The 24,429-nt window shown below is 38.8% G+C and overlaps 1 protein-coding gene across 1 annotated transcript in view; it reads right to left on the reverse strand.

The window, feature by feature from the left end:
* The window catches only part of ghrhrb (growth hormone releasing hormone receptor b), a 74,600-nt gene extending 51,042 nt beyond the window's left edge, over positions 1 to 23,558 (reverse strand). The window contains exons 1-2 of the mRNA XM_005468265.4: positions 23,194 to 23,558; positions 10,027 to 10,135 (exon numbers count right to left, since the gene is read on the reverse strand). Coding sequence (XP_005468322.1) covers positions 10,027 to 10,135; positions 23,194 to 23,295 — 211 coding nt within the window. The 5' untranslated portion in view covers positions 23,296 to 23,558. The remainder of the gene's footprint in view (positions 1 to 10,026; positions 10,136 to 23,193) is intronic.
* Positions 23,559 to 24,429: the final 871 nt, after the last annotated feature.

The following is a 24,429-nucleotide window of genomic DNA, read 5'->3' on the forward strand; positions in this document are numbered from 1 at the left end:
ATTCACAATAGCGGTTCATTGCATGGAAAAAAAATTTAGTTACTGTAATTCATAATTTTCACAAACCCACAGTTTTCCTCATCAGTAAACCAACAGTAGCTTTTTGTGTCAATATTAACACAATCAGATTATTTTCACTGCTAATAATTTAATAATGAATTTACTAAAATATCAATGAATAATGTCAATCTGACAATTGGGATACTACTATTACTATGAATGTATTTGTCATGGTCCCTGTGCCTGCTCGGCTGGCCCTGTGCGGCTACATGTGTTGTTTTTGCTTCTCTCCTCTCTTCTCTCCCTCTCTCTCTACTCGCTGCCTGGGCGGAGCTCATAGTGGGCTCCTGGCCTTCACCACCTGTAGGCAATCACCTGTGGCTCCTCACCTTGATTGGTCTCGCTACTTAAGGCTGTGACTGAGAGCATCTCGCCGCTGGACTATTGAGTAACGCTCGTCAGTGCTACTTTAGCCTCAGCCAGTTTTTGAGCTCTCTTCGTGAAAGTTTCCCGTGTTAACTCTTGTTCTCTGTATACAGATTTCTCGTGCTTGGTTTGGAGATCTGGACACCTAAGCCTGTTCGTGAGTGCCGTAGTGAGAGTGGCGTGCGTGAGGAAAGGACCTTTCCAAGCGCCGCCCTGCCCGAGTGGGGTGGAGTAAGAGAGGACACTTTTCCCGATTCTTCCCTGTACCCCTGGGAACCCTGGCCCCTTCTCCTTCACCAGCGTATAGTGCACCAGGAGTGTGTAAATAAAACCTGTTTTCTGTGATTTCAGTCTGCGCCGAGTCCTCCCTGCTCCCTCGTGACAGTATTTTAGATTTAGCTACTCAAATTTTCTTGAAAATTAAAAAAAAGAATAATTTGGAGAACTCTGTGAAAGTAAGGAACAGTGATTGTACAAGAATTTATGCAATAGAAGTATTTTGGCTGTTTACAGTCTGAAGCAACTGAGCAGCATGGTGCAAGTGTATGAAGGTAAGAAATGGGACAGGGCTCCAGAGTCTAAATACTGGTAGTTATGATTACACTTAACAGATGGCTGACAGAGACTTTGAGTAAGGCTCTGTACCTCCAGGAAGAGATGTAAAACTGAGAGTTCCACAAAAAAATGGTCTGAATAGTGTAATAACTGGCTATAGGAAAATTGAGAATAAGAGGATTGTACAAAGGTGGAAGTGACAGAACAGAGAAGCAGGAATAGCCCAAACATCAAGCTATGCAGACAGACATGAGGAACCAGATCACGTAGTTTTTTTTCCCTTTAGACTAACTGCTGTAGTATTAATATATATTTTATGAATAGTATATAGCAAATTTAAACTCCAAGTACAGCAACTGTACACCAACCCTAAGCCGAGGTTTTGGAGGAAAACATTTTTGGGGGTTTTTTTGTTTTGCAATAACAAAAAACAGTTTTAAATTTCAGCTGCCAAAACTATCTGCCAATGGACAGCTGAAAGAAACAGAAAAGGGTAACAGTGTGAGTGGTATGTTTCCTGTTTTGGTGTGCTTTACATGTCCTATTTTGCCCTTGACTGCCAAATTGTCACTCTAATTACTGCAAACCCTGTATTTATTCATTTAGTAGCCGTTGCCTTTTGTTCTGGTTTTTGTAACAATGTAATACTTAGACTTAGATCCTCCCATGCTTTATGTGGCATATCGGGCGGCAAACGAACGCCACCAGGCTCGATCTTGTGCCCGGGTTTCAGCTTCTTCCAACGATATATTCGATGTCTTTAGGTCTTGATGGAATGACCTTCGCCAGGTGTTGCGGGGACGTCCTCGTGGTCTTTTAACGCTCAGGGGTTGCCAGCGCATCACTGTTTTTGGAATCTGTGCGTCATCCATGCAGAGGATATGGCCGGCCAGTCGGAGCCTTTTGCGTGCAACGATGTTGTGAAGTTTGACTGTGCCACTCCTTCGCAGGATCTCCTCGTTGGTGATGTGGTCGGTGTAGCGGATCCTCAGAATCCGGCGAAGACATCGCTGCTGAAAGACGTCGAGCTTGGTGTTGATGCAGGCCGACACCTTCCAAGTCTCGCTGGCATAAATGGCGGTTGGGATCACAATTGAATGTACAATGTAATACAATGCATTATTTCTAGTTCTCTTTCTCTAGTTCATGACTCATATTGCAATTTGCTGGCTATCTCCCAACCTCATTTAAACCAAATTTGTACATCAAACTTTTAATGTAGCATCACAGCATCACTTCATCTCTCTCTTCCATGTATCTTCTTCTGTCAGATTAACTCTCTACATCTCCTTCCTCGTGTTATAAACTTAAATCTTCTTCCTTTGGGTTGTTGAATATTGATCCATGATTTTTATTGTTGTCCTATGTTGCTTTGCCAAGAGCTTTTCTTTTTCATGTGCCTCCTGCATTTGCCTCTCTGTCACACTGTTTGTAAGAGTTCAGTCTTGGTCCGTGTTTTAGTTTATTTTAGTTTTACTTTTAAGGGTGAATTCTGATCATAGACATTGGATGTAGCTACGACAGCTAACTTTGTGAAGTAACATTATGAGGCCTTGAGATTACCATCTTGGTGTTTTAAAACCGGGTGTGATCTGATAGCGGATCTGATAGTGAAACCCACATGCATACTGGCTTGGCAATCAAGTCATTAGCCAATGTGGCTTGAATTTTGGGTCAGTTGGACTCAGTGTTTTAGTCATTATGATCCAAAATGAGTGACTGAGACCATAAACTCAGGAAAGTGATCAAGTCTGAAGACTGTTTTCCCATATTCTATAATGGCTTCATAATACTTGTTCTGTATATGTGAAGTATAATAGGAATGACTACTTAGTAGTCACGTCTTTTGGTGTCCATATCTGTGTCTGCAACAGTGTATAATAAAGGCTTAACACTGCAAGTCTTTCTGCAACAATGTATAAGGTACCATCTTGATACAGAGTTATATTGGTACACTGGTCCCCATTAAAAATAAAATACAATCAAGTTTAAGTGAAAATACATAAATGCCAGAATTGCATTCCTCTACTCAGAGAGTAACACTAACCATTAAGTACAGTCACTGGCTACACACACTAACAGCAGCACTCCACTTAATGATCTGAGCACTTGTTAAATTGCTAAGACATTCTCTCAGTGGCCTTAACAATAGCCTCCAATGAGCTATACATTTTGGGGGCTAGAATAACCTGTAAGAATGATTAAAACTGTATAATGACAATAAACAAATTCAAAAAGTTAATATTCTCAATTTAGGCTTTAAAGGCAGAAATTAATCAAAAACTGTTGCAGAATAACTACCATGGCGTTTGAAGTGAATTAGTAGGGTGAGTGATCTCGCCTAAAAAACAACCAGCTCCCTTTTCTGACCATGTAGAAAGAAAACCAGATGTGGAAGTACCAACTCTGTCCAAAGTGCCCCTAAGGTTTACATTTGAACATGGCAATCCTAGCAGAGAAGAAGAGATTTAAACTAATATTCCATCCACGGCTCTTTGGATATATGTTTAATTCTCTCTATAAATTGTATTTCATCTGCAAATTGGGTATAATCCTTTCTTCAAGATGATCCAACTGCTCACAACAAAGTCCAGAATAAGAACAGCTAATACCTCACATTTGATATCTTCCTTACACACTCACTACTCTTGGGATTTTTTCCTGTGTGTGTCCAATCCACTTTGTCCACACACTGCCTTTCCATTTTTGAGAATGATTTATGTTCCAGTTTTGTTTCTTTCCTAATATCGTTTGTTATTCTTATGTTTGTTAGGATTTGGACATGCTGGGGTTTGTTTCTTGCTCCCTCTCCAAGATTTCTGATTTCTGTCAGATTTCTGGGTTCTCTCATCAAGCCAGCATATTTCAGGATCAGCTGTGGCAACAGTTCTTCGCTAGATCATTGTCTCTGCTATTGTGGTAACGTAACCTATTGCTAGTGACTTCAGATAATGCATTCCTTAGATCTGACAAATCTAAGTTTCCTTGTTGGTCTCCAGCATTCCTGAGAGTTACATTTCACCCTCCAGAAGAATTGAGCCATTGCCAAACACTTGCTCACCTGCTTCTGATCTCACTTACCTGGACTCCGCTGTTCCACCTGCGCACCCGCCAGCACATTCTCCCCTGCTCAACAGCCGCAGTCTGCCTACCTGCAGTAAACCATAGTCATGCCTACAGTGTGAAAACTAAGCTTCACCTCCCACTATTGCTGATTCAGTATTTGTTATCAAGCCCGGCCTCCTTTTAAAATTTGGTCTACCTCTTCGTGCACTACAATCATCTGATAACAGTTCGTATGATGGGAAGGAAATAGTGGAGTGGTCTATAAATTTTGAGGAACTTAGTTATGGACATTGCTTTTTATCATCACATTCTTGTCTTTTGGTGGGACAAAACTAAACTGTGTCCAGTGCAAATTTGACATGTAACCAGTGTAATGTAAATAACAAAAATGGCAATAATGTACTTGAGTTCATTCATGATGCATTTCCTGTGGACGAGAAGCACAGAAGTCCTTTAACAGCTCCCTCCCAGTCCAGAAAGAAGTGCCTGGTGACACTTAATAATCTGATTAGATTCAATCTAAAAACTCATGTGCTGGCTTGTACAAGGATCCTGCATATTGCTGCATTTATTTATATTTTAAATTGTACAACCATGTCTTTAGTAATTAAATTAAATATAGGAAAAAAAAAACTTGTCAAACAAGCTATACTTGTTTTTTCTCCACGGCATGTGCTCAGTTTGTACCGGACAGCTAGAGTAGCTGTGTGTAAAGGTTCAAATGAAAGAGCAAATCTCCTTTTTCACTTCCTTATTTCATTCAGCTGTGCCATTACTTTTTCGCATGCTGGGACTCTGTCCACACGTACACGGATTTCTTCTAAACGCAGCTTTTTCTATGCGTTTCGGTCTTTTGTCCACACATAAACTGCGTTTTGGGTCACTGAAAACTGAGATTCTTTTTTCAAACTCCTGCTACGGTGGAGATTTTTCGAAAACTCAGTTTTTGCGTTCACATGTGTACGAGGAAAATGGAGATTTAGTCAGGCAATGTCACAGGTGTGGCCTTTTTTGACGTCATGCTCTGCGCAACGTTGTTGTTTACGTGAGATTAATTTCTACAATAGGGGATATAAACAAAATTCTGTTGCTGTTAATCTTACTTTCTGCAGTCTTTACACACTTACACATACACATGTAGCTACTGTCCCTCCATTTAGAAAGACTGCTTCTATGCGCCATCTTTGTTTACTCATTCCCTCCCAGGCTTCTGATTGGCCAGCATTTCTATATGGTTAGGATTATATTGCCACCTGTTGCTTTGGCATTTTCTTGACAGTGTTTGACTTTGTTTTCTACGTTTACATGTGGACGGAGATATTTTTCAAAACTGCATGTGTGGACGTTGCCTGGGACAAACATGCTATCACAGAGTGATAATCAGTGTTATTATCCACACCTGTGACCTCCATTTTTTTCATGAACAGTGATGTTTTGAGATTTTTTTCGTTTAGTGTTGCTATAACTGCAAGTGAAAGACAAATGCAGTGATGTTAACTTCACTAAATCTAATCCTGAAATATAGCCATGCTTAAGGGAAACATCTCCTGAAATGAGCAAACATAAAAATGCTCGAATGCACATTTCTTTCCTGTCTCCACTTCTTTGTGTTTTCATCCTGATCCACATTCCCTTAAAGGTTCTCCTTTGGCCAGCTGTGGAAAAACATGGTTGAGTCTTGAACTGATTAAGGGTGAATTTTATTGTCAGCCTCCATGTTTGTGATAGGCACACTCTGAGACAGGCATTTTTTAAGACTGATATTTGCATAGAATATAGTATTTGATATTTAACTTTGACTCTCTTTTGATTTTCACAGGTTTTTTTTTTCATTTTTCTCTTTTCATTTTGTCTTGTAAGCCTTATAATCTGTATAATAATAATAATAATAATAATAATAATAATAATAATAATAATAATAATAATAATAATATATTGTGTATGCATGGGGCTTCAATTAATATACAACCCTTTTCATCTATCTAAACTTTTTGCTCTAAGGACTCTCAGCTAAACAACATTTTATCATCCTTCCGAACAATAGTAAAGCTGGCGACTTTTATTTATTTGTTTATTTTTTTTAAATCACGCTTTTACAGTATTTGAGTATTACTATTAGAAGTGTGGCTGCTTTGAATGACAGGTTTGGTCACTTGTGGCATTAGAAAAACAACATGTTGGTGGCACAGAATGCTAATTTTGAAGCTTTGAGATGTGATTGTCCTGCCCCTCGCAGAAAAACAAGGTGTGCCAGCTCTAACCATGATGCCCCAGGTCATTGGCTAACGGCTTGTGCTGACAAATTGTTGGCCAACGAGTGTTTCATACCACAATCAATCCATCATTTTGAAACATGGTATGACAAAGATTTACAAAACAAACTGAACTATTTATTTAGTATGACCCCAAACAGGAGACTGACCCCATAACATCACCAGAGTTCACAGACAAGAGGTACTTTTGCATTGGCTTCATTTTTCTGACTGAGAAAGTATGTCCATGTTTTATACTTTATGGCTAAATACTTGAGTTGATGCTTTAAAGTGTGGATTGTGTAATTGCAAACGATAGTTTATTTCACGTAACTTAAGCCCATATTTTATAATTAGTATCTATATGGAAAGTACTTGACTGCGAAAACAGTTCTGAGGACATTACAAGATCATCCTTATAATTTAACAATTGGAAACAGAACATGCAACTTTCTCCTTTGAAACAACACAGCCATCTCTGACTCAGCATTGTGAGCATCACATGGAGGATTGATTTGGAACACATGCTCTGCCAGAGGATGACTGAGGATGACACCCTCTTTGACCTTCCAGATGTCAACTATCTTTGAAACTATCTGTCTCACTATAAGGAAACAGCAATCCAGAAAAACCAGAAGATAACCACTAACCTCAAATCACTGTGTGTTGCTTCATGACATTATAAGACAAACATGGACTACGTAAATCAACAGTACTCATTTCCTAAACGGAAAGAAATTCCAGCATTTTCTAAAGTCCTAGCGTGGGAAAGGCTCCACAGACCAACATAAAAAATGATCATTTTCATTTTTTTCCAGGTTCTTTCAGATTTATTTTTTAACAAGACTGTCATCCCACAGCTGCTCAGCCACATGCTTGAGAAGTAGATGCCTATGCTCCATAAGATCTCTCTCTCTCTCTCTCTTTTAATTTACATAGGAAATATCACAGTATGGAGTCCATAACACTACAAAGCACTGGTATCCGATACTAGTCACATGCATTGCTCAGGTATGATTTTGGCCGAAGACACAATCAGTCTTAAAATCCTGAAGGTTCCTTTTATGAACTCTGAGCTTTAGTTCTTTTCATAGACTAAGATTTGGATTCAGGTCAGGTGATTGGCTGGGCCATTCTAGCAGCTTTATTTTCTTTTTCTCTTGTGTGTTTGGGATCATTGTCTTGCTGAAATCTCCATCCCCATTTTATCTTCATCATCCTGGCAAATGGCAGCAGATTTTTATTAAGAATGTCTTGGTACAGTTAACACTTTACAACACAACCCGCAAATAAGGCGCAGGTAGCCTGTACTTAAGTACAATTTGCGAGCAACAAGTCAGGTTTTTGCAGGAAACAATGAAACAATTACAATGTAAGTACCCTGTACTTATAGGTCTAGTTAATGAGTCACCTGCAAGACCCATAAAACAATCAAACAGTTACACTGTAGGACCCATGACTAAGGTGCAAGTACCCTGTAATTTCATGTAACAAAAATCCAGCAAATAGCCAGTTGCCTGCAGTGCAATTAGGCATGCAATGTAGGCAAACGGCTGGAAAGACAGCTATAGCTGGAAAAGATTTAAATTTACTTAGGATGGGAAATGAGTAGTTCATAGGGACAGCTCAGGTTTAGATGTCTAAAGGACAAAAATAGAAAGGCACGGCTGCCATCAAAAAAAATGTATGTCTTCATTTCTGAAGGTTGTAAGATTATATATATTTTTTTTGTCTATGCCACCCTAATCATTCTTTTCAAAATATATACTGCATAGCAGTAATTTCCTTGTTTTGATTTTAACACAAAATTTCTTAACTTGAAAATAATTAGTTGTTATTGGTAGATGCTATCAGATTAAATGAAAATGACGTACATACTTCATAAAAGGACTTCAAATTAAAATTAGGAACTTGTAATCTGTTACTGTATTAAATTAAGACATTAACTCAAGGCTGAGGAAAGTGTGATTTTCTTCTTTTGAAAATGTTTTTTCCCTGATAGTACAGTGCTAAAACTTTGTGTACAAGTGTTTGCTTAGTTGAAATAATTGCACCTTAAATATAATTATAGATTTCAAAACAGCTTTAACAGGGCAATGTTTTTAAGGTAATGCTAAGTTTAAAAAAAAAAAAAAGAAGCATATCATAAATAATAGTTACATATTTAGCACACAGGCCGGATCTGTTTTATCTATTAACAGTCATAAAACCAGTGTCCCTCACAGATGTGAATCCATTAATCTTCTCTTGCTCTATTGGATTGATGTATAAAAATATAATTATTAAAAAATGTAATATTTTTAATAATATTGATAATACCAACTTAAAGTAAGTTTACATTTACAATTTAAAAAGTGAACTACAAAACACTCCTTTAGCCTTAATTACCTAAAGTTCTAACATTTAATTAATTTTTGATCCCTCTTATTTTTCTGTTCTTCAACATTAAATAACATTATTACTTAATTACTCTTTCTGTCTGTCTGATGACATCACTACTGATATTTCCACGAATAACGTGACGACTATGGACCCAGCAGCTCTCAGCCCCTCATGATTTATGAGGACAGGATTTATACAATGCAAAAGTTGTGCAATCAATGGTTGAAAAGGCCCAGTAAGGAATACCAGGGAGCAGTTGCTCACAGTCTACACAGACTGGTTTCTGGAGTACCTAGGTTGGCTAAGCGTTTGACCTTGACCTTCATTGTAAGTGCCCAAGATCAAAGCTGAGTTTGGAAAAAATAACCAAGAACCCATATTGAGTAATGTATCATATGAAAGGGCATGGAGAGAGCTGTACAACACACTTTTTATTTTTTTCAGTACAATACTCCGTGACGTTAGAATCATCACAAAAATACACACTGCATGAATATATCTTAAAAGCTCAGAATTCTCATGTAATGATTTTGGCCAATTATTTTAGCCAGTTCTGCTTTAATCATGTGGGTAAAGATTAAAAAATACACCATTTTAGTATGTAATGCTTCACGGTCATTGGTCAAATGTCAGACATCAGCATTGTGGGGGGGCTGTCGAGCTCTCAGAGTGCTGTTGTTGTAAATGGTTTACACTTACATACAGTTAGCCACATATATATTTGGTGACTGACACAAGCTTTGTTTTTGTTTTTTTTACCTGTTTACTGAAACATAATCCAATTATAGTTGTATAGTTATAGTTATATATGGACATAATGTGTAGACTCAACTTTCATTTGAGGGAAGTTTAGGAGTTTCACCTCCTTAACCTGTGCATGTGCCACCCTCTTTTTAAAGGGACCAAAAGTAATTGGACGCTGCTAACAAAACATCTAAAAAATCCAGCACAATTCTGGAAAAGCATTCTTTGGACAGATTAAATCAAGCTCAACCTGTACCAGAATAATGGCTAGAAAAAAAGTATGGAGAAGGTGTGGAACAGCTCATGGTTTAGGTGTAACTATAAAACATTAGAGCACATTGTGTTGTGTGAAATTTTGAAAATGTAGCAGTATTATAAAATATCATAACTAAAAAAGGTGTTTTGGTTATTCTTCTGAAAAGTTTGGAAGTATCACAACATATGGCTTATCTGCCTTATATTAAATCTAAGGAATACTATTTTAATATAACACTATAGTAAGTGTTAGACCTTGTTGAGACTGTATATTTGTCCCCAGTGGGAAATGCTTTCCTACCATGAAATTATCTGTTCCCATTGTGAGATTAAAACATGGGCTGACCTGTCTTAGCAGAGTGGTTATTCTCCTCCTGCTCGAGGATCTGATAACATTCTTCCTCAGCCTTCATGTGTTGAACAACCAGAGCACAATCTGGGTGGATGGCCTCTGTCTGAAAGCGAGAGAAAAATCTTTATCACAGTCCAGTAACACAGAAAGACACACAGAAGTGCAGAAATAATTCGACATAATTTTCTTTTACATGACATGATAATGGCGCAGATAATGTTATTAATCAGTAGTTCAGTAGTTGTTCCATTTGTGTTTTGGACTTTGTTATACTATTGACCATATCTTAAAGAAATATCATATGGAACCTGTTGTTGGCCTCTCACAAAACTATTACTTATTTTTTATAATAAAGGCTTTAATGAGATATATTGTAATGTAATATTCACCACATAGAACAATTTTTTGAGTTATATATAAAAAATATTCAGTTTAACTGTTTTAGCCTATAGTAACAAAACTGGAGCATCAACATCAGGAATATGTGAGCACCTTCTTCTGTACACAGAGATGATAAGGTGATGAAAGTTTGCCATATTTGCATCTGTTGTCCTCTCTTTGTCTGCCCTGTCCTTTTAGAAACAGGAAAGACCACTATTACCCTAATAACCCCGGTAACAACAAAATTGTCCGTGAATCACTACGTTATCGTTGTGGAGGGGTTTGTGTGTTCCAGGGATTTGAGTGGCTGTGTTTTCAGTGGGCTTTTGCCCCCATGATAGCGTCTCCCATGGTGGACTTTGGACTGCCTCGAAGAGATTCTGGCAAACTGTCAAGCGACTCAGGAGGGGAAAGCAGTGGTCTACCTGCACTGTGCATAGTGCGGGTGGAGCGCTGCTGACTTCGACTGAGAACATTGTTGGGGTTGGAAGGAATACTTCGAGGACCTTCTTAATATGGGTGGGTTTCAATAATTGATTTATCGATTAAAATCAATTTTAGCTTTAATAAAGCAATATTGATCCATTAAAATCCTGAATCGATTTTTAAATATATATATGTATTTTGCCAGAAACGCTAGAATCTCAGGTTAAACCTCACAAAAGTATTTCAACAACCATCAAACACAAAATCACACTTCCTGCACAGCTCTCTTCACCTCTAAGTGTACTTCAAGAACAGTTTCCCATTTAAAAATCTCTGTTTTCTGCATTATTCGCTTGCTTATTACACACCAGTCTACCATTGTGTACAGACAAGAAAGCCTCATGTCTGCTGTTCAGTACTGAAGAAATGTAAACTTTTTAAAATTATGACAAATTGCAAAACTCTTAGCTGTGTCTCAAATAAAACCTTTGTAACTTTGCACTGCTTCACTTCAGCAGGATCAGGTAATGTTCATATGATGATTCATGGTTTTCTTCAGTTTTCTTCAGGGTCTTTTAGGATGAGGGGGACGACTTGTCTATCTCTGGGGGTGAGGTCACTGAGGCAGTTAAACAACTCCTTGGTGGCAGGGTCCCTGGGGTGGATGAGGTTCGCCCTGAGTCCCTGAAGGCTCTGTATGTTGCAGGGCTGTCTTGGTTGACACTGCTCTACAATGTTGCGTGTAGATCAGGGGTGGAACCTCTGGATTGGCATACCGGGGTGGTGGTTCCCACCTTTAAGAAGGGGGATCATACTTCTCAGCCTTCCCGGGAAAGTCTATGATAGGCTGCTGCAAAGGAGAGTTGGTCCGGTAGTCGAACCTCTGATACAGGAGGAACAACACGGTTTTCATAGTGTCATGGAACACTGGACCAGCTCTTTACTCTCTCAAGGATACTTAAGGGTGCAAGGGAGTTTGCCCAACCAGTCTACATGTGTTTTGTGGACTTGGAGAAGGCATTTGACCATGTCCCTCTGAGTGTCCTGTGGGAGGTGCTTGGGGAGTATGGGGTGTCTGGCCCATTGCTACAGGCAATTCGATCCTTAAACAACCATTGAAAGAGCTTGGTCCGCATAGTCGGCAATAAGTCAGACTCGTTTCAAGTGGGTAATGTACTTCGCCAGGGTTGCTGTTTGTCACCAATTCTGTTTGTAAAAAGACAAAATTTCTAGGCGTAGCTAAGTGGTGGAAAACTTTCACTTGGTTGGTCTCAGAATCTCAGCTCTGCTTTTTCGCAGATGATGTAGTTCTGTTGGCTTCATTGGGTGATGGCCTCCAGCTCGCACTGAAATGGTTTGCAGCCGAGTGTGAAGTGGTGAGAATGAGAATCATCACTTCCAAATCTGAGGCCATGGTCCTCAGCAGGAGGAGTGCTCATACCAGGTCAGGGACGAGTTCCTGTCCCAAGTGGAAGAGTTGTCTTGTTCGGAAGTGACAGCAGAAGATCGACAGATAGATTGGTGCCACAGCAGCAGTGATGTGGATGCTGTTCCAGTCCATTGTGGTCAAGAGAAAGCTGAGTGTAAAAGTAAAACTCTCAATTTACTGGTCTATCTATGTCGCTATCCTCAGCTATGGTCACGAACTGTGGATCAAAAAAACAAGATCACGGATACAAGCGGCAGAAATGACCTTCCTCTGAAGGGTGGCTGACATCTCCCTTAGAGATAGGGTGAGAAGTTCAGCCATCTGGCAGGGGCTCAGAGTAGAGCCGCTGCTCCTCAACATTAAAAGGAGCCAATTGAGTTGGTTCGGGCATCTGACAAGGATGCCTCCTGGGCAAAGAGGAAAGCTGAAGCACAAAGATATAATAGTTTAATGTACAGCCTGTTTATTTTTACAAGCATTGCATTGCTTATCAATGAGTATCAAATATGCAGACTATTTATAATTACTGCGAAAAGTCAAGTTTTGACAGTATTTTACCAAGTAAACTGTCCACAAGTATACCATGCTCAGTCTCTGTGGCACATAGTTGGCCTTTGGTCCACCATTTCAGATGGAGTCTGGAAGAAGCTGACAAGGTCTCTACTCACTGTAACAGCACCATGTGATGGATTACTGCCACACCTGTTCTCAATCAAGAAACCACTTGAATAGGACCTGCCGGACGAAGTGGAGTAAGATTCACAAAAGCCAGATATCATGCAGCAATCCAAGGAAATTTAGGAACAAATGAGGAACAAAGTAACTGAGATTTCTCAGGTTACAAAGCTATTTCTAAAGCTGTGGAACTCCAGCAAAAAACAGTGAGAGCCATTATCCACAGATGGCAAAAATGTGGAACAATGGTGAACTTTCCCAGCCAACCAAAATTAGCCCAAGAGCGCAGCAACGACTCATCCAAGAGGTCACAAAAGACCCCAGAACAACATTCAGAGTTCTCCATTCCTCACATGCCTCAATTAAGGTCAATGTTTAGAAGGGCCTGCATCGCACAGTTCCAAGACGAAAACCACTGCCAAGCAAAAGGAACATAAAGGCTTGCCTCTGTTTTGCCAGAAAACATCTTGATGACACAATCTAAAAACAACATTGTTAAACAACAAGCTCATACTGATGACCTTATAATGTGAGGTAGTGCTAAATTTTATATAGCACAGTGATAAAATAGCAAATTATAACGCAAATGATTCAGTTTGATGCAGAAATGTTTATGACATCTTATATAGTGACAGTTGTGGGTATTTGTCACAAAAAGAACTGCTGTACAGTTTTATGGCGAACCATAGGTTTTTGAGCAATCCTTTATAGCCCCAGGTCACACAACATCTAGCCTGAAGCTCTGTCCCGGCAATTCTCCTCTTTGGAAAAGGAGCTCCAGAGGAGTCTCTGATCCTTCCAGCCTCCTGCACCATCAGGGCGATCCCTTGGGAGGTCAAGTAGGCCATACGGGAGGTAAAGCGCCTAGAACCAGATCCCAGGACAGTGCTGCTCCACTCCAACCACAATGAGCCAACAAACTCGCCTGGGTCGAGTTTGTCCACAACAGCCTCACCTCTTCGGTGACTGGGTTATCTTCTTTTGAAGCGTCCCTGGCTTATCAGCCACGGCTCTTTCCGGCAGTCGAAGGTGAGCATGAAGTTCCTTCAGTTCAACACTATCTCTCCAGGTGCCACCATCTTTGGAGGACCAACCTGGCGGACCAACGTAAGACTCCTGCACCTCCCTACAAGCCTGGACAAAAGGTGTGGCTCACCACGAGGTATGTCCTGGTCCAGACCGATTCCAGGAAACTGACTCCTAATTTATAGGGCCTTTTGTGATTGACCCAATGGTTAATCCTGTCTCTGCCAGCCTAAATTTAACGTGGAACATGCAGATTTTAAATGTCTTCCACGTATCTCAGCTTAAACCTTACCTTTCCAGTCCAGTTACCTGTGACTCTGGATTACCCTGCCGCTACTTAAGGCAATGGCAGACTGTTGTTCTCCGCTGGATCATTGTACTTACCTCAGTTAGTGTAGCCAAGGCTCTCCTTGTGATTCCTGATTTCTCTTGACGTGATTCTCTAGTTTCCTAACATGTGTTTCCTCTCTATGTACAGACCTTCTTGGATTTTTCCTGCTTCCCTCCAGCCCCATCGAGTGAACATGAGCGTGAGTGGACCTCAATATATTGTGAATTTCAGATGAGTGAGTCGCTGCTAGTGTGAAGAGGAATGTGGATGTGTTTACCTTCCTCTTGGACTTAACCTGGATTCCCTGGAGTCTCTATTCCCCCGTCACTGTATATATGTTTATATTTCACCTGGTGTCCCCATAAACCTGTCTTTGACTGTACAATTCAAAGTGCTGAGTCCAGTCTTTGTGATCATGACATATCCATTACATGCAGACACTTTTATAGGAAGTCAATCAACAACAGTACAACCTCCTCACCACGCATGCACACTTTTTTCACTGTTTAACATAACAAATTGGACCAAATTAAAACCTACAATTTTAATCTGTCTGGGTTTTTTTTTATTCACTTCAACATGCTAACAGCATCTGGAGCTCCATGCACTCTACATGCACATCTTCATCTTTCTGCACTCATTCCTGTGAAGCATTGCAAAATATTATTACTTGTATAGTTAAGTAAAAATATAGAATAGAATAGAATAGAATAGCTTTTTATTGTCACTGTTACAAGAACAGTGAAAGGCAGTTTGGCATCTCTCCATGTATCTGCTGTATTACCAAAAATATGTACTATTCACTGACAATGGAGAGTGATGGAGGAAATTTTTACTTTATTATGTGCACTAGCAAAAGAAGCAAAAAGATTTTAAGGCTGAGTTCATTCAAATATTTGATTTTTTATTTTATCGAGAGTAAGGCATCATATATATAGAATAATATGCTTGTAGTGGCTATCCCGTGATGATCAAAATTTCTCTGAAAAAAGGCTGTTAATGAGAACATGTATGTTGTCATGATAAATCAGAGACTTGTTCATCTCTGTTTCCACGCAGAGCACTGATCATTTATGATCTCAAAGCAATGAAAGCAGAAACAGTGGCTGTTTGTGTCACACGCTAATCTCCCATCAGTCTGAGGTCAAAGACCAGAGGTTTATCCACAATGTGCAAGTGGAACAAGAAAAGGCTGCTAGCCTTTCAGCCTGATAAGCTCAGGCCATTGTTAATGGGACATAGACACACCGGTGAAATGGAGACAAGCTGCAGTTTCCAATAGGATCCAAGCCAAGCATGCTTCCAGTGACAATAGCCAACTGCAGACACAAGATGGCAGTGACACAAAGGATGGGTGGAAAAAAGGCAAGAAAATGTATTAAATGAAAAGGAAGGGATTGTTTTCACTTTTATACATTTTAATTTGTATCTTTATTATTTTGGATGAGGCAAGGTTCCTAAGGGAACATTACTTATACTTGATTGTGTGACTTTTTCATGAGGTCAAGATAGAAGATTTAATGAACATCTCACCAGTGGAGTCAGGCAGATTTTGTTTTTTGAGATTTTAGTGACAAAATGAAGTTTCAATTTATCTATTGACATGCTTTCAACATTCTTCTTCTCAGTGCACATATTTGCTTCATTCTCCCTGTGACGGTTTAGAGAATCTACTATTCAAAGTCAAAGTAAACTTTGTCATCTCTGCTATATACCGTACAATATATAGAGAGATGAGATGACGACGCTCCAGTTCCATTCAGTGCAAAAAAAACAACAATAAATATAATAAGAGTAAGAAATAAATATACCCTTTAAGACAAAGGTAAGGGGAGTAAATATAAACTTTAAGACAAAAAGGATCAATAACAGTCTAAATTTACAATTTATAATTGAGATTTAAAGTGACCTTGAAGTAGTTTAACGTGACCAACGTAGCAGCTTTACAGTTTACAGTATGAGTGATTTAAAGTGACCTCGAGTGAAATAAAGTGACCAACAAGGCAGTGGTATGTGGAGTGCAATAGAGTCAGTTAATGGTTTGTGTGGGTGTGTGGGGTGAGGCGGGGGAGCCGGTAGTGAGTTCAGGAGTCTGATGGCTTGTGGGAAAAAGCTATCTTGCAGTCTGGAGGATGCTGCAATAGCATCTGCCAGATGGGAGGAGGGAGAAAAGTCCATGTGAGGAGTGTGAGGGGTCAACAAGGGGTGTGAAGGGTCAAAAAACAATACCCCGTAAAACACCATAAGAAAACACTGAATTTGCCAAAGATCAGCCGCGGCCTGCTCGTGGCAGCACCACGAGCCGGAAGTCCTTTTTTATTTTGGATGAGGCTTTCAGAGGTTGGAGTCTTGAAATGAACCCCTGGGATGAACTGTAACGAGCACCCATGACAGCAAAAAATGTGGGTGTTTGACTTCCTCTCAAAGCGTTGACATTTGCTGTCAAGGCTTCTCTATTTTTATTTATATTCACGCCTTCTCAGGAATGTGAACAGGAGGACGTCAGAAGCTTAGATCTATAAAAATCTGAGATTATAGTAACATGTGCATGTAGATTCCAACAGCATCTGGAATCTGTAGTTAAATTTGTGTCATACTTTGCTATCAAGTGAGAAATATTTTTTTTTCATTTGTTTGTTTGTTTTTTGCATGTGTGGGGGTTTTTTGGCATGCAATTAATTTCTTTGGATGTGTTTGATTCAAACTGTGTGAAGAAGCTGTAGCGGAACACCTGCCTGTAGATCAGATGGTGACACTGCAGGGGAGTGTGACATTTAACCCAGTGCTCTCACAGCAACCCAGTGACACTCACTGCTATAGGGCAGAAACTCTTCTTGGCCTAAATCAGGATTTGCATAGCAAAAATCCTTGGGCAAGATACTAACCCCAAGTTGCTCTCGAATGCGTCCATCAGAGTATCATTGTTTGATAAAAAGTAATTATGTAGAGGAAAAACCAAGCATAGAAAATGCTTTATAGTTCTGTAAGTGCTTTGAGTGGTTAGAGTAAAACAGTGCTATATAAGAACTAGTCCATTTTACATTTACATCTACATTTTTTCACATTAAGGTCACCAGATGGCAATAGGTTGGGTCGGCTGCATGATAGTTCTTGATGAATACAAGTAAATGAGGCTAAATGAAACAATTTGGTGACTGGCTAAATTGTTGTTTTTGCCATAAAAAAAAGTTTTATTTTACCCAGAAATTGCAAGAATTCAGCTAATGCATTATAACTGGTGAGTTAATGATTTACAACGGGACATATTCCTTTGATGGCACCAGTTTACACATTTCCAAATATACAGTATAAACCAGTCAACAAAAAAAAGCTTACACGATTGTGTATATAAGAATTATGCGATTGTGCAGGTTGAAGGTAACGTGTGTCAGGACACATGCCTGAAAGTAAACTGGTGCTCTGGCGTGAGCTGGCATAATAATTATCATAACTTTTCCAGTATTTCGTTCAACTAGTTTTAATCACATAATTATCTAGCACTGCCTTAGATGTCAGACTACAATCCTTGTATAAAAACCTTCTTCTTATGTTCCATCATTAATAAACATAGAAGCCCGTCTTTCCACCAGCTATTTTCTATTTTAAGTACTGTTTCTATCAGCCCTTTAAAAATATTACTGTACACGAGGGAGGAGAATTCACAGTGAAAATATTAACGTAACGTATTCCATCTGGGTGGCCTGTTAACTCCTACATCATGAATAGTTCAAACCTCCGGGAATAACACATGAGTGCGCGTGGCTGAAGACTTGATCTGGCAGCACAGCCTCACTGTGACACAAGACAGTGCGTTCTTATCTGCCCTGTAGGCTTATAGAACAAACCTCCTTTATACAAGCAAGATCGTAACATGACATACTGTCTGATGGAGCCACACAGGGTGTCAGTTTCGAGTGTAGTGATGTGCAGTGAACCTGGAATAGCTCATATGAGCAACACAACCTCGCTGATGGTTTCTCTCCTTTAACAGATGCCGAATAATAGACTCACTCAGAGAGAAGAGCGTGAGTGTCATTTGAGCAGCACTTTAATTATTGTAACTCTCCATCCTAACTGGCAGCAGTTTATGTGGCTGTGGTGTCATTTAAATCCAATCACTGTCTAAAACAGGTCATTATTGCAGGCGCCTCCAGCCAATCTTTAGTCAGTTCCACTTGTTAGCATTCCTTTTTTTAACACTGGTCTCTGAGTCTGTCTGTCTGTCCTCTTTGTTAAATATCTCATATGTTCGTAAACATGCATGTTTGCTTTATTACTAAGGGTTCATATTCATGTCTGTACAGCAGATAATTTGCTAGCACAGACTGTAAATGAAACAGCAAACCCAGCTTCATCTAAAGCTAACCCATAGATCCATAGACCAGCCCTTGTCATTTTCTCTTTAACACTTTGTACTTAGTTTAAGATCTGTAATATTTTGATAGAAACTTTTTGCTAAAATTGTGATCTAAGGCTTTGGGAAATACTTAAAGAACTCCAGCTCAATCCATGCACTTGTAGTTGATGAAAGAAAGTCAGGGTGCTTCCTTGCCTCTGTGATGGTATTTAGATTAATGTGAGTTATATTTTACTCCGTTGTTAAGCTCAAATAAAAAAACTTGAAAAGGACACATGTTTATCTTACTGTAAGTTCCAGAGGAGTGAAAGGATTAAATCAAATTAAATAACAATTTTTGTATACTTTTTACATTTTTAAATTATCTAAATTGCTGCCGTTATATAAACTACTTTCTTTAAAATCAGACTTTCTTATACGATACAAGAAGGTGAACCATCTGTATGCTGAAAATCAACTGTGAAGTCAATCTTTTCATTTCAAGGCACAAAAGCCCTTCCTGTCTTTTCAGCAACTGAGTTAATGTCACTCATTATTTGCCCCCAAAAATCAATTGACTGCCTTCGGTTTCAATACAAAAACGCAGCCATCAGAAGGGCACTAACAGGATGACGGCACATTTCCTCATGTTAGCCTCTCTGCACTGGTTACATGTGGCCTTTAGAATTGATTTTAACATTTCACAGCTTGTTTTTAAGGTAAAACTTGCCTTAGGCTGGAGACAGAGGGTAACAGGTCATTTGATGTCTAATGGGAGAGGCTTCTGCAGGCGATAGGATAGAAACGTTACAAGCTGTTACTCAAGACCTGCTATTAGGATATTAAAGGTAGTTGTATTTGTATTTTTCAAATAGAAAAAAACTGAATTAAAATCTCCCTCCATGGCATGCAAACACCAAGCACTTCTTCTCTCCTTGGTCTTCAGTGTTTGTATGTGGCCAGTCTTCATTATTTACATTCATGTTTATACTCACAGCAGGGAAGAAGAAGACAGCTGTGGTTGTATAACTCCCTTCCTTGTTATGTAGTGCTTGTAGATCAGAGGAACAGTGTAAAGCCATTAGCAGGGATGTCTGTGGCCTCACTGGTGTGCGCATGCACTCAAAATGGGAATGTAGTGTTGAAAAACAACTTCATGGAGATCAAAAACTAAAATTTCAAAGCTGCACTGTACTGTACTGTATGTGTGCCTCCTATTATCAAACAAACTGGGAACAATTACCTTAGTCAGCACTGGGATATCTTTATGATTTACTTTTTAGTCCACATTATTACCATTTTGGTTCACTCAGCATTCTCATAAAAATCTCTGGCTAAATTTTTCATCTCTTATAGAGACAGACTTGCTGGATGACAGAAGAATCAATATTGGACTTACTTACCCCGAGTACACCAGCACACCTCTTCACCTAAAAACTATTGTTGATGGTTGCCTGGTGCATATGTGCTGGTTATGGCTAATAGTAACACCTTGCATGATGCTAAAACCATTTAGACTTGCACTTGAGTGCACTCAACTTGTTAATGTACAAGTTACAATTTTCTCTGGATTTTTTTTATTTTATGTTATTCATTTTTCTTTTCATTTTTTAATTGCATCATGTGGCTCAGTAATGTGTATAGACAGTGTTTGGAATCCAGGGACAGCTGCACCAGTATAAGTTCTGATAATGGGTCTGAGCATTATATCTCCATACCTAACAGCATTTAGAGTATTTATTGGCTAGCCTATGGAAGTTTATGTCCTTCAAAGACATGCTTCCTCAGGACCTCACGGCAACCTCTCTGAGTCTGTTTCTGTCTGGTCAGAAACATGCACACGTAGCCTACTGGAGTTTTTGTAGGTCAGTGCAAGTGGCAATGCTCCTCCTGTTTTTCCTGGTACAATTCTGCTGCTTGACTGATGCCCTTCTATAGCCCTGTCCAGCTCACCTAGTGTTATGACAAGTTTTCTGATATTTCCTCCACGCACTTGAGATTGTACTGGGAGACACAGCAAACATTCTTGTGACTGCACGTATGAATGTGCAGGCCTGGAAGGCGCTGGACTACCTATATAATCTCAGTTGGCTGCAGGCGCCATCTCATGTTTGCAGACTAAATCAAGATCAAGTGTTTCCATGTGATCATTGTAAATGTTTTTGGACAAAAGCCTTTGTGTCAGATATGGATGGCAGTGATTTTGAAAGAGAAAAATGAAAAACCCTGTCACTGCACCTTACACTGAAAATATCAGCAATAAAGTAATAAAAGGCAGTAATTTTCTGTTGAATAACGTTTTCCAGCACGTCAGTAACTCACAAGAGACACTGATCTTGCTGTCATCTATAAAATGATATATAATATAAGGAAAAAGGGGTTAAATGCATCTTGAGTCTATGACAATCTGATTTTTTTGTCTGGAGCAAAGAGCTAATAAATGAAGAGGCAACACAAAGACACAAATCACTCCATAACCCCAAAAGAAGAAACTCCACAATGGTTTTGAATCAAAGTTCATATAAGGACAAAATGCAAAAGAAATGTGCTTCACACTAAATTGTTTACGCCATTTGAATTTCAAACCCCCACATGCATAGTAGAATCAGGAAAAAGGAGAGAAAATATTTCTACGTTCTCATTACTGCCAACTTTTTGAAGCCAAAAGCAGAGAAGACTCAAGTGAGCAACGAGGGTTAATGGAGTCACAGGAGATACTATTTATTCAATATTTATTTGAGCTATATGAGTTTGTTCTTTGAAATCCAGTCCTCCTCTTGATGGCTGAAGTACATCTCAAATTCTACTTTTTCGTTATAAAGGAAAGAAAAAGCAAAGCAGAAAAACAAAAGTCAGACAGACATGCAATATATGGCTGTATTGGTTCTTAAGTCACATGATTTGTGGCGATTTGACACCACTGGAGACAAATTAGTCATCTAGCAAGTAATTATCATCCTAGTTCGAATCAGATGTGCCAGACAAACATGAACGCAGCAGGTCAATATCAGAAAACAACTCCTCATCTACACGTTCTGTGATTATGATGGATGCGGTGTTTCCACCTTAAATTTTTAGAAATATTCATGCAGATAAGTTCATGATTACATTGGAAGCAAAAAATTATTATAACAATCTAATTTATAAAATTGTTTAAAACATGCTTTTCTTCTTATTTATGACAAAATAAATGTTAGATGTTAAAATATTGATGCAAATGTATACAGTACAGATTTTGATCAAGTATTTTTTATATATATTTTTTATTTTATAATTTAGATGATGTGTCTATTGCATTAATAGTTTAGTTCTTTACAAAAATGCCAGCGTCATGTATAACTTACCATTTGCACAAAGGTCCAGCTAATGTAAAAATGAATTTGTTTACAACAAAATATGGAGAAATCTGCTCAGGTAACATTTGGGGAGAGTTAACGTATATGATGGTGTAGCAAGAAGATGGAAAAGAATGCAGAGTTATCATCTGGTTCTTCTATACCTTTCCAATTAAGAGTCTTAAGGTTGATGGAAATCTGTTGCTCAACGGTTTGGCGTTGTTTGGTTTGTTTGCTTTGAACGGTGCATGCCTTTTTGTACTGATTGTACATGTAACTTCTTTTTGTATTTTCTTTACATGGCAGAATATAACAGCTCTGGAAATCAACATCTGAAGATTATTTACTTTGATACACAATGAGGGAAAAATTAAAGTCAAGTATACACACACAACAAACTGACACTCAGATATTAATCAATACTGATATTAAATTTTTAAATCATATTCGATACCTATTTGCCAACAGTGCTGTCTTCGCCTCCTCCAGCTGATACAAATCTTCACACAGCACCTCTTTTCCAATAATGCATCTTAAATGCAGACAAACTCCTCTCACCAGCAGCTGCATTAGTTGATGTTCACAACACTTTAAAGAATTTTGAGAGGCCAGTAAAGCTCCCATTTCCACAGCATTTAACTATTTAACTATTAGCACTTACTCAATAGATATATCAGCCATCTGTTTTCATTGAGGTAGTGACAAATGACTAATTGCTAATAATAAAAAGCATTAGGCAGAAAACCTTATCAAGCCTGCCTGCCTATAATATTATTACTGTAGGGTTACTATCGTTTTTGTTTATTTTATTGTTCATATTGTATTTGTATTCTACTTGTATTACACAAAAATTTGTATTACACAAAAAAAATACCTGTTAGTCTCTAACTTCTAATTTACAGGGTAAGGATCCCTAATTCCCTTTCCCCAATGCTCCAACAAAAGCTACACTCATGATAACATGTAAACCCAATGTACAGTCCCACTACAATGAAAGAATTTATAAATGTACAAAGTGAATAAAAGTAAAAGTTAATAAAAAGTAAAATAATGAATGTTATTGGATTGAAAAATAATTTTAAAATCTTTTAAGTCATGTCAGTATAAAAACAATGTGACTGAAATCGTGTTAAAATCGCCCACACAGACACATTACTTCATGTCCCAACTCTCCTTATGATAAGATAGATGAGGTTAAGCTGTGCGTTTGCGGTGGACTCACCGTTTCCCAAACAGCTGACTGCATGAACAGACCCAAGTAAAGAAATGCGTCCGTCCATTTCAATCGGGAGCTTCCAGAGATAAGCATGCTGTGCGATGACATCTATGCTCGCTTTTAAAAGTGCATGTAGAAAAGTAGAAAAAACAGATTACAACAAACTATTTCCTCCTTAAATTTCCACGACTGGCAGCACCCAATGAACTGAGCAGCCGGCTGACAGTTTGCCGGTATTAATGCCGCTGGGTTTCTCTCCACTGTCCGGTGAGTGAGACAGTGCGCATTTACACGCGGAGAGGAGCCGGTGCTGGACAGAGACAAACAGTTTGCGCTCCTCCCTGAAATGGAGCAGAACACACAGACGCAGATACGCGCTGACAAGAGGGAAGACAGCGAGTGGAGTCTTCACGAGCAGGAAAAACGGTGTGTTCATAGGTTCGAGGTTTTTACTCTAATTCCATAAACGGATCACACTGAGGATAATTTTCAGGCTCCGTACTGCCATGCAGATGTATCTCCCGAAAAATGTATGCACAAAAGTTTAAACATCATTTTGCACTGAATACCTGTTTTAGGAAGGGATAAACATGTATTTAGACTCGTAAGATTTAAATCATGGTTCTGTTTTAATACCCTAATAGTACAAAGGTTTTGCATCAAGTTGTACTCCAAATACATAAAATAAAAGTTCTACAGAATCATACCCATAATATTACTGAATCATAATTGCTTTTGAGTATTGCGCGTATCACTTTACAATCTCCATTCCAAAAACGTAGTTTAGGCTGTGTGGAATATAAATAAAAACACAATACAATGATTTGTAAATGTCATAAACTCATATTTTATCCCTGATAGAACATAGAACGCATATTTCAATCAAACGGGGAAGCAATGTATACAACCGTGCCTCTAGAAGTACAGCAGGTTGTTTACTAACTGCACTGGTGGTTCCAGCCCTGGCTGCTCCAGTCTGCCTGCAAAAGTGCTTCTGTGCATATCAAACTGTTACAGACTACCAAAATCTTACTGCTTTTGTTTTGTTTGTTTTTTGTTTTTTTGCTTTTTTGCAGTATAGTATTAAATATTAAGTAAAATAGAATATATACAAAGTGTCTTTGCAGAGTGAGAGATGCAAAAAGTGTTTGCATATATCAGTGTTTGGATAGTGTTTTTTGTCTTTTTTTCTGCATTTATCGATTTGTTTCATTATTTTGCACAGATCTACTTTCTTATTCA

Source organism: Oreochromis niloticus, linkage group LG17 (genome assembly GCF_001858045.2).
Source record: "Oreochromis niloticus isolate F11D_XX linkage group LG17, O_niloticus_UMD_NMBU, whole genome shotgun sequence".
In the NCBI taxonomy this organism is placed as follows: Eukaryota; Metazoa; Chordata; class Actinopteri; order Cichliformes; family Cichlidae; genus Oreochromis; species Oreochromis niloticus.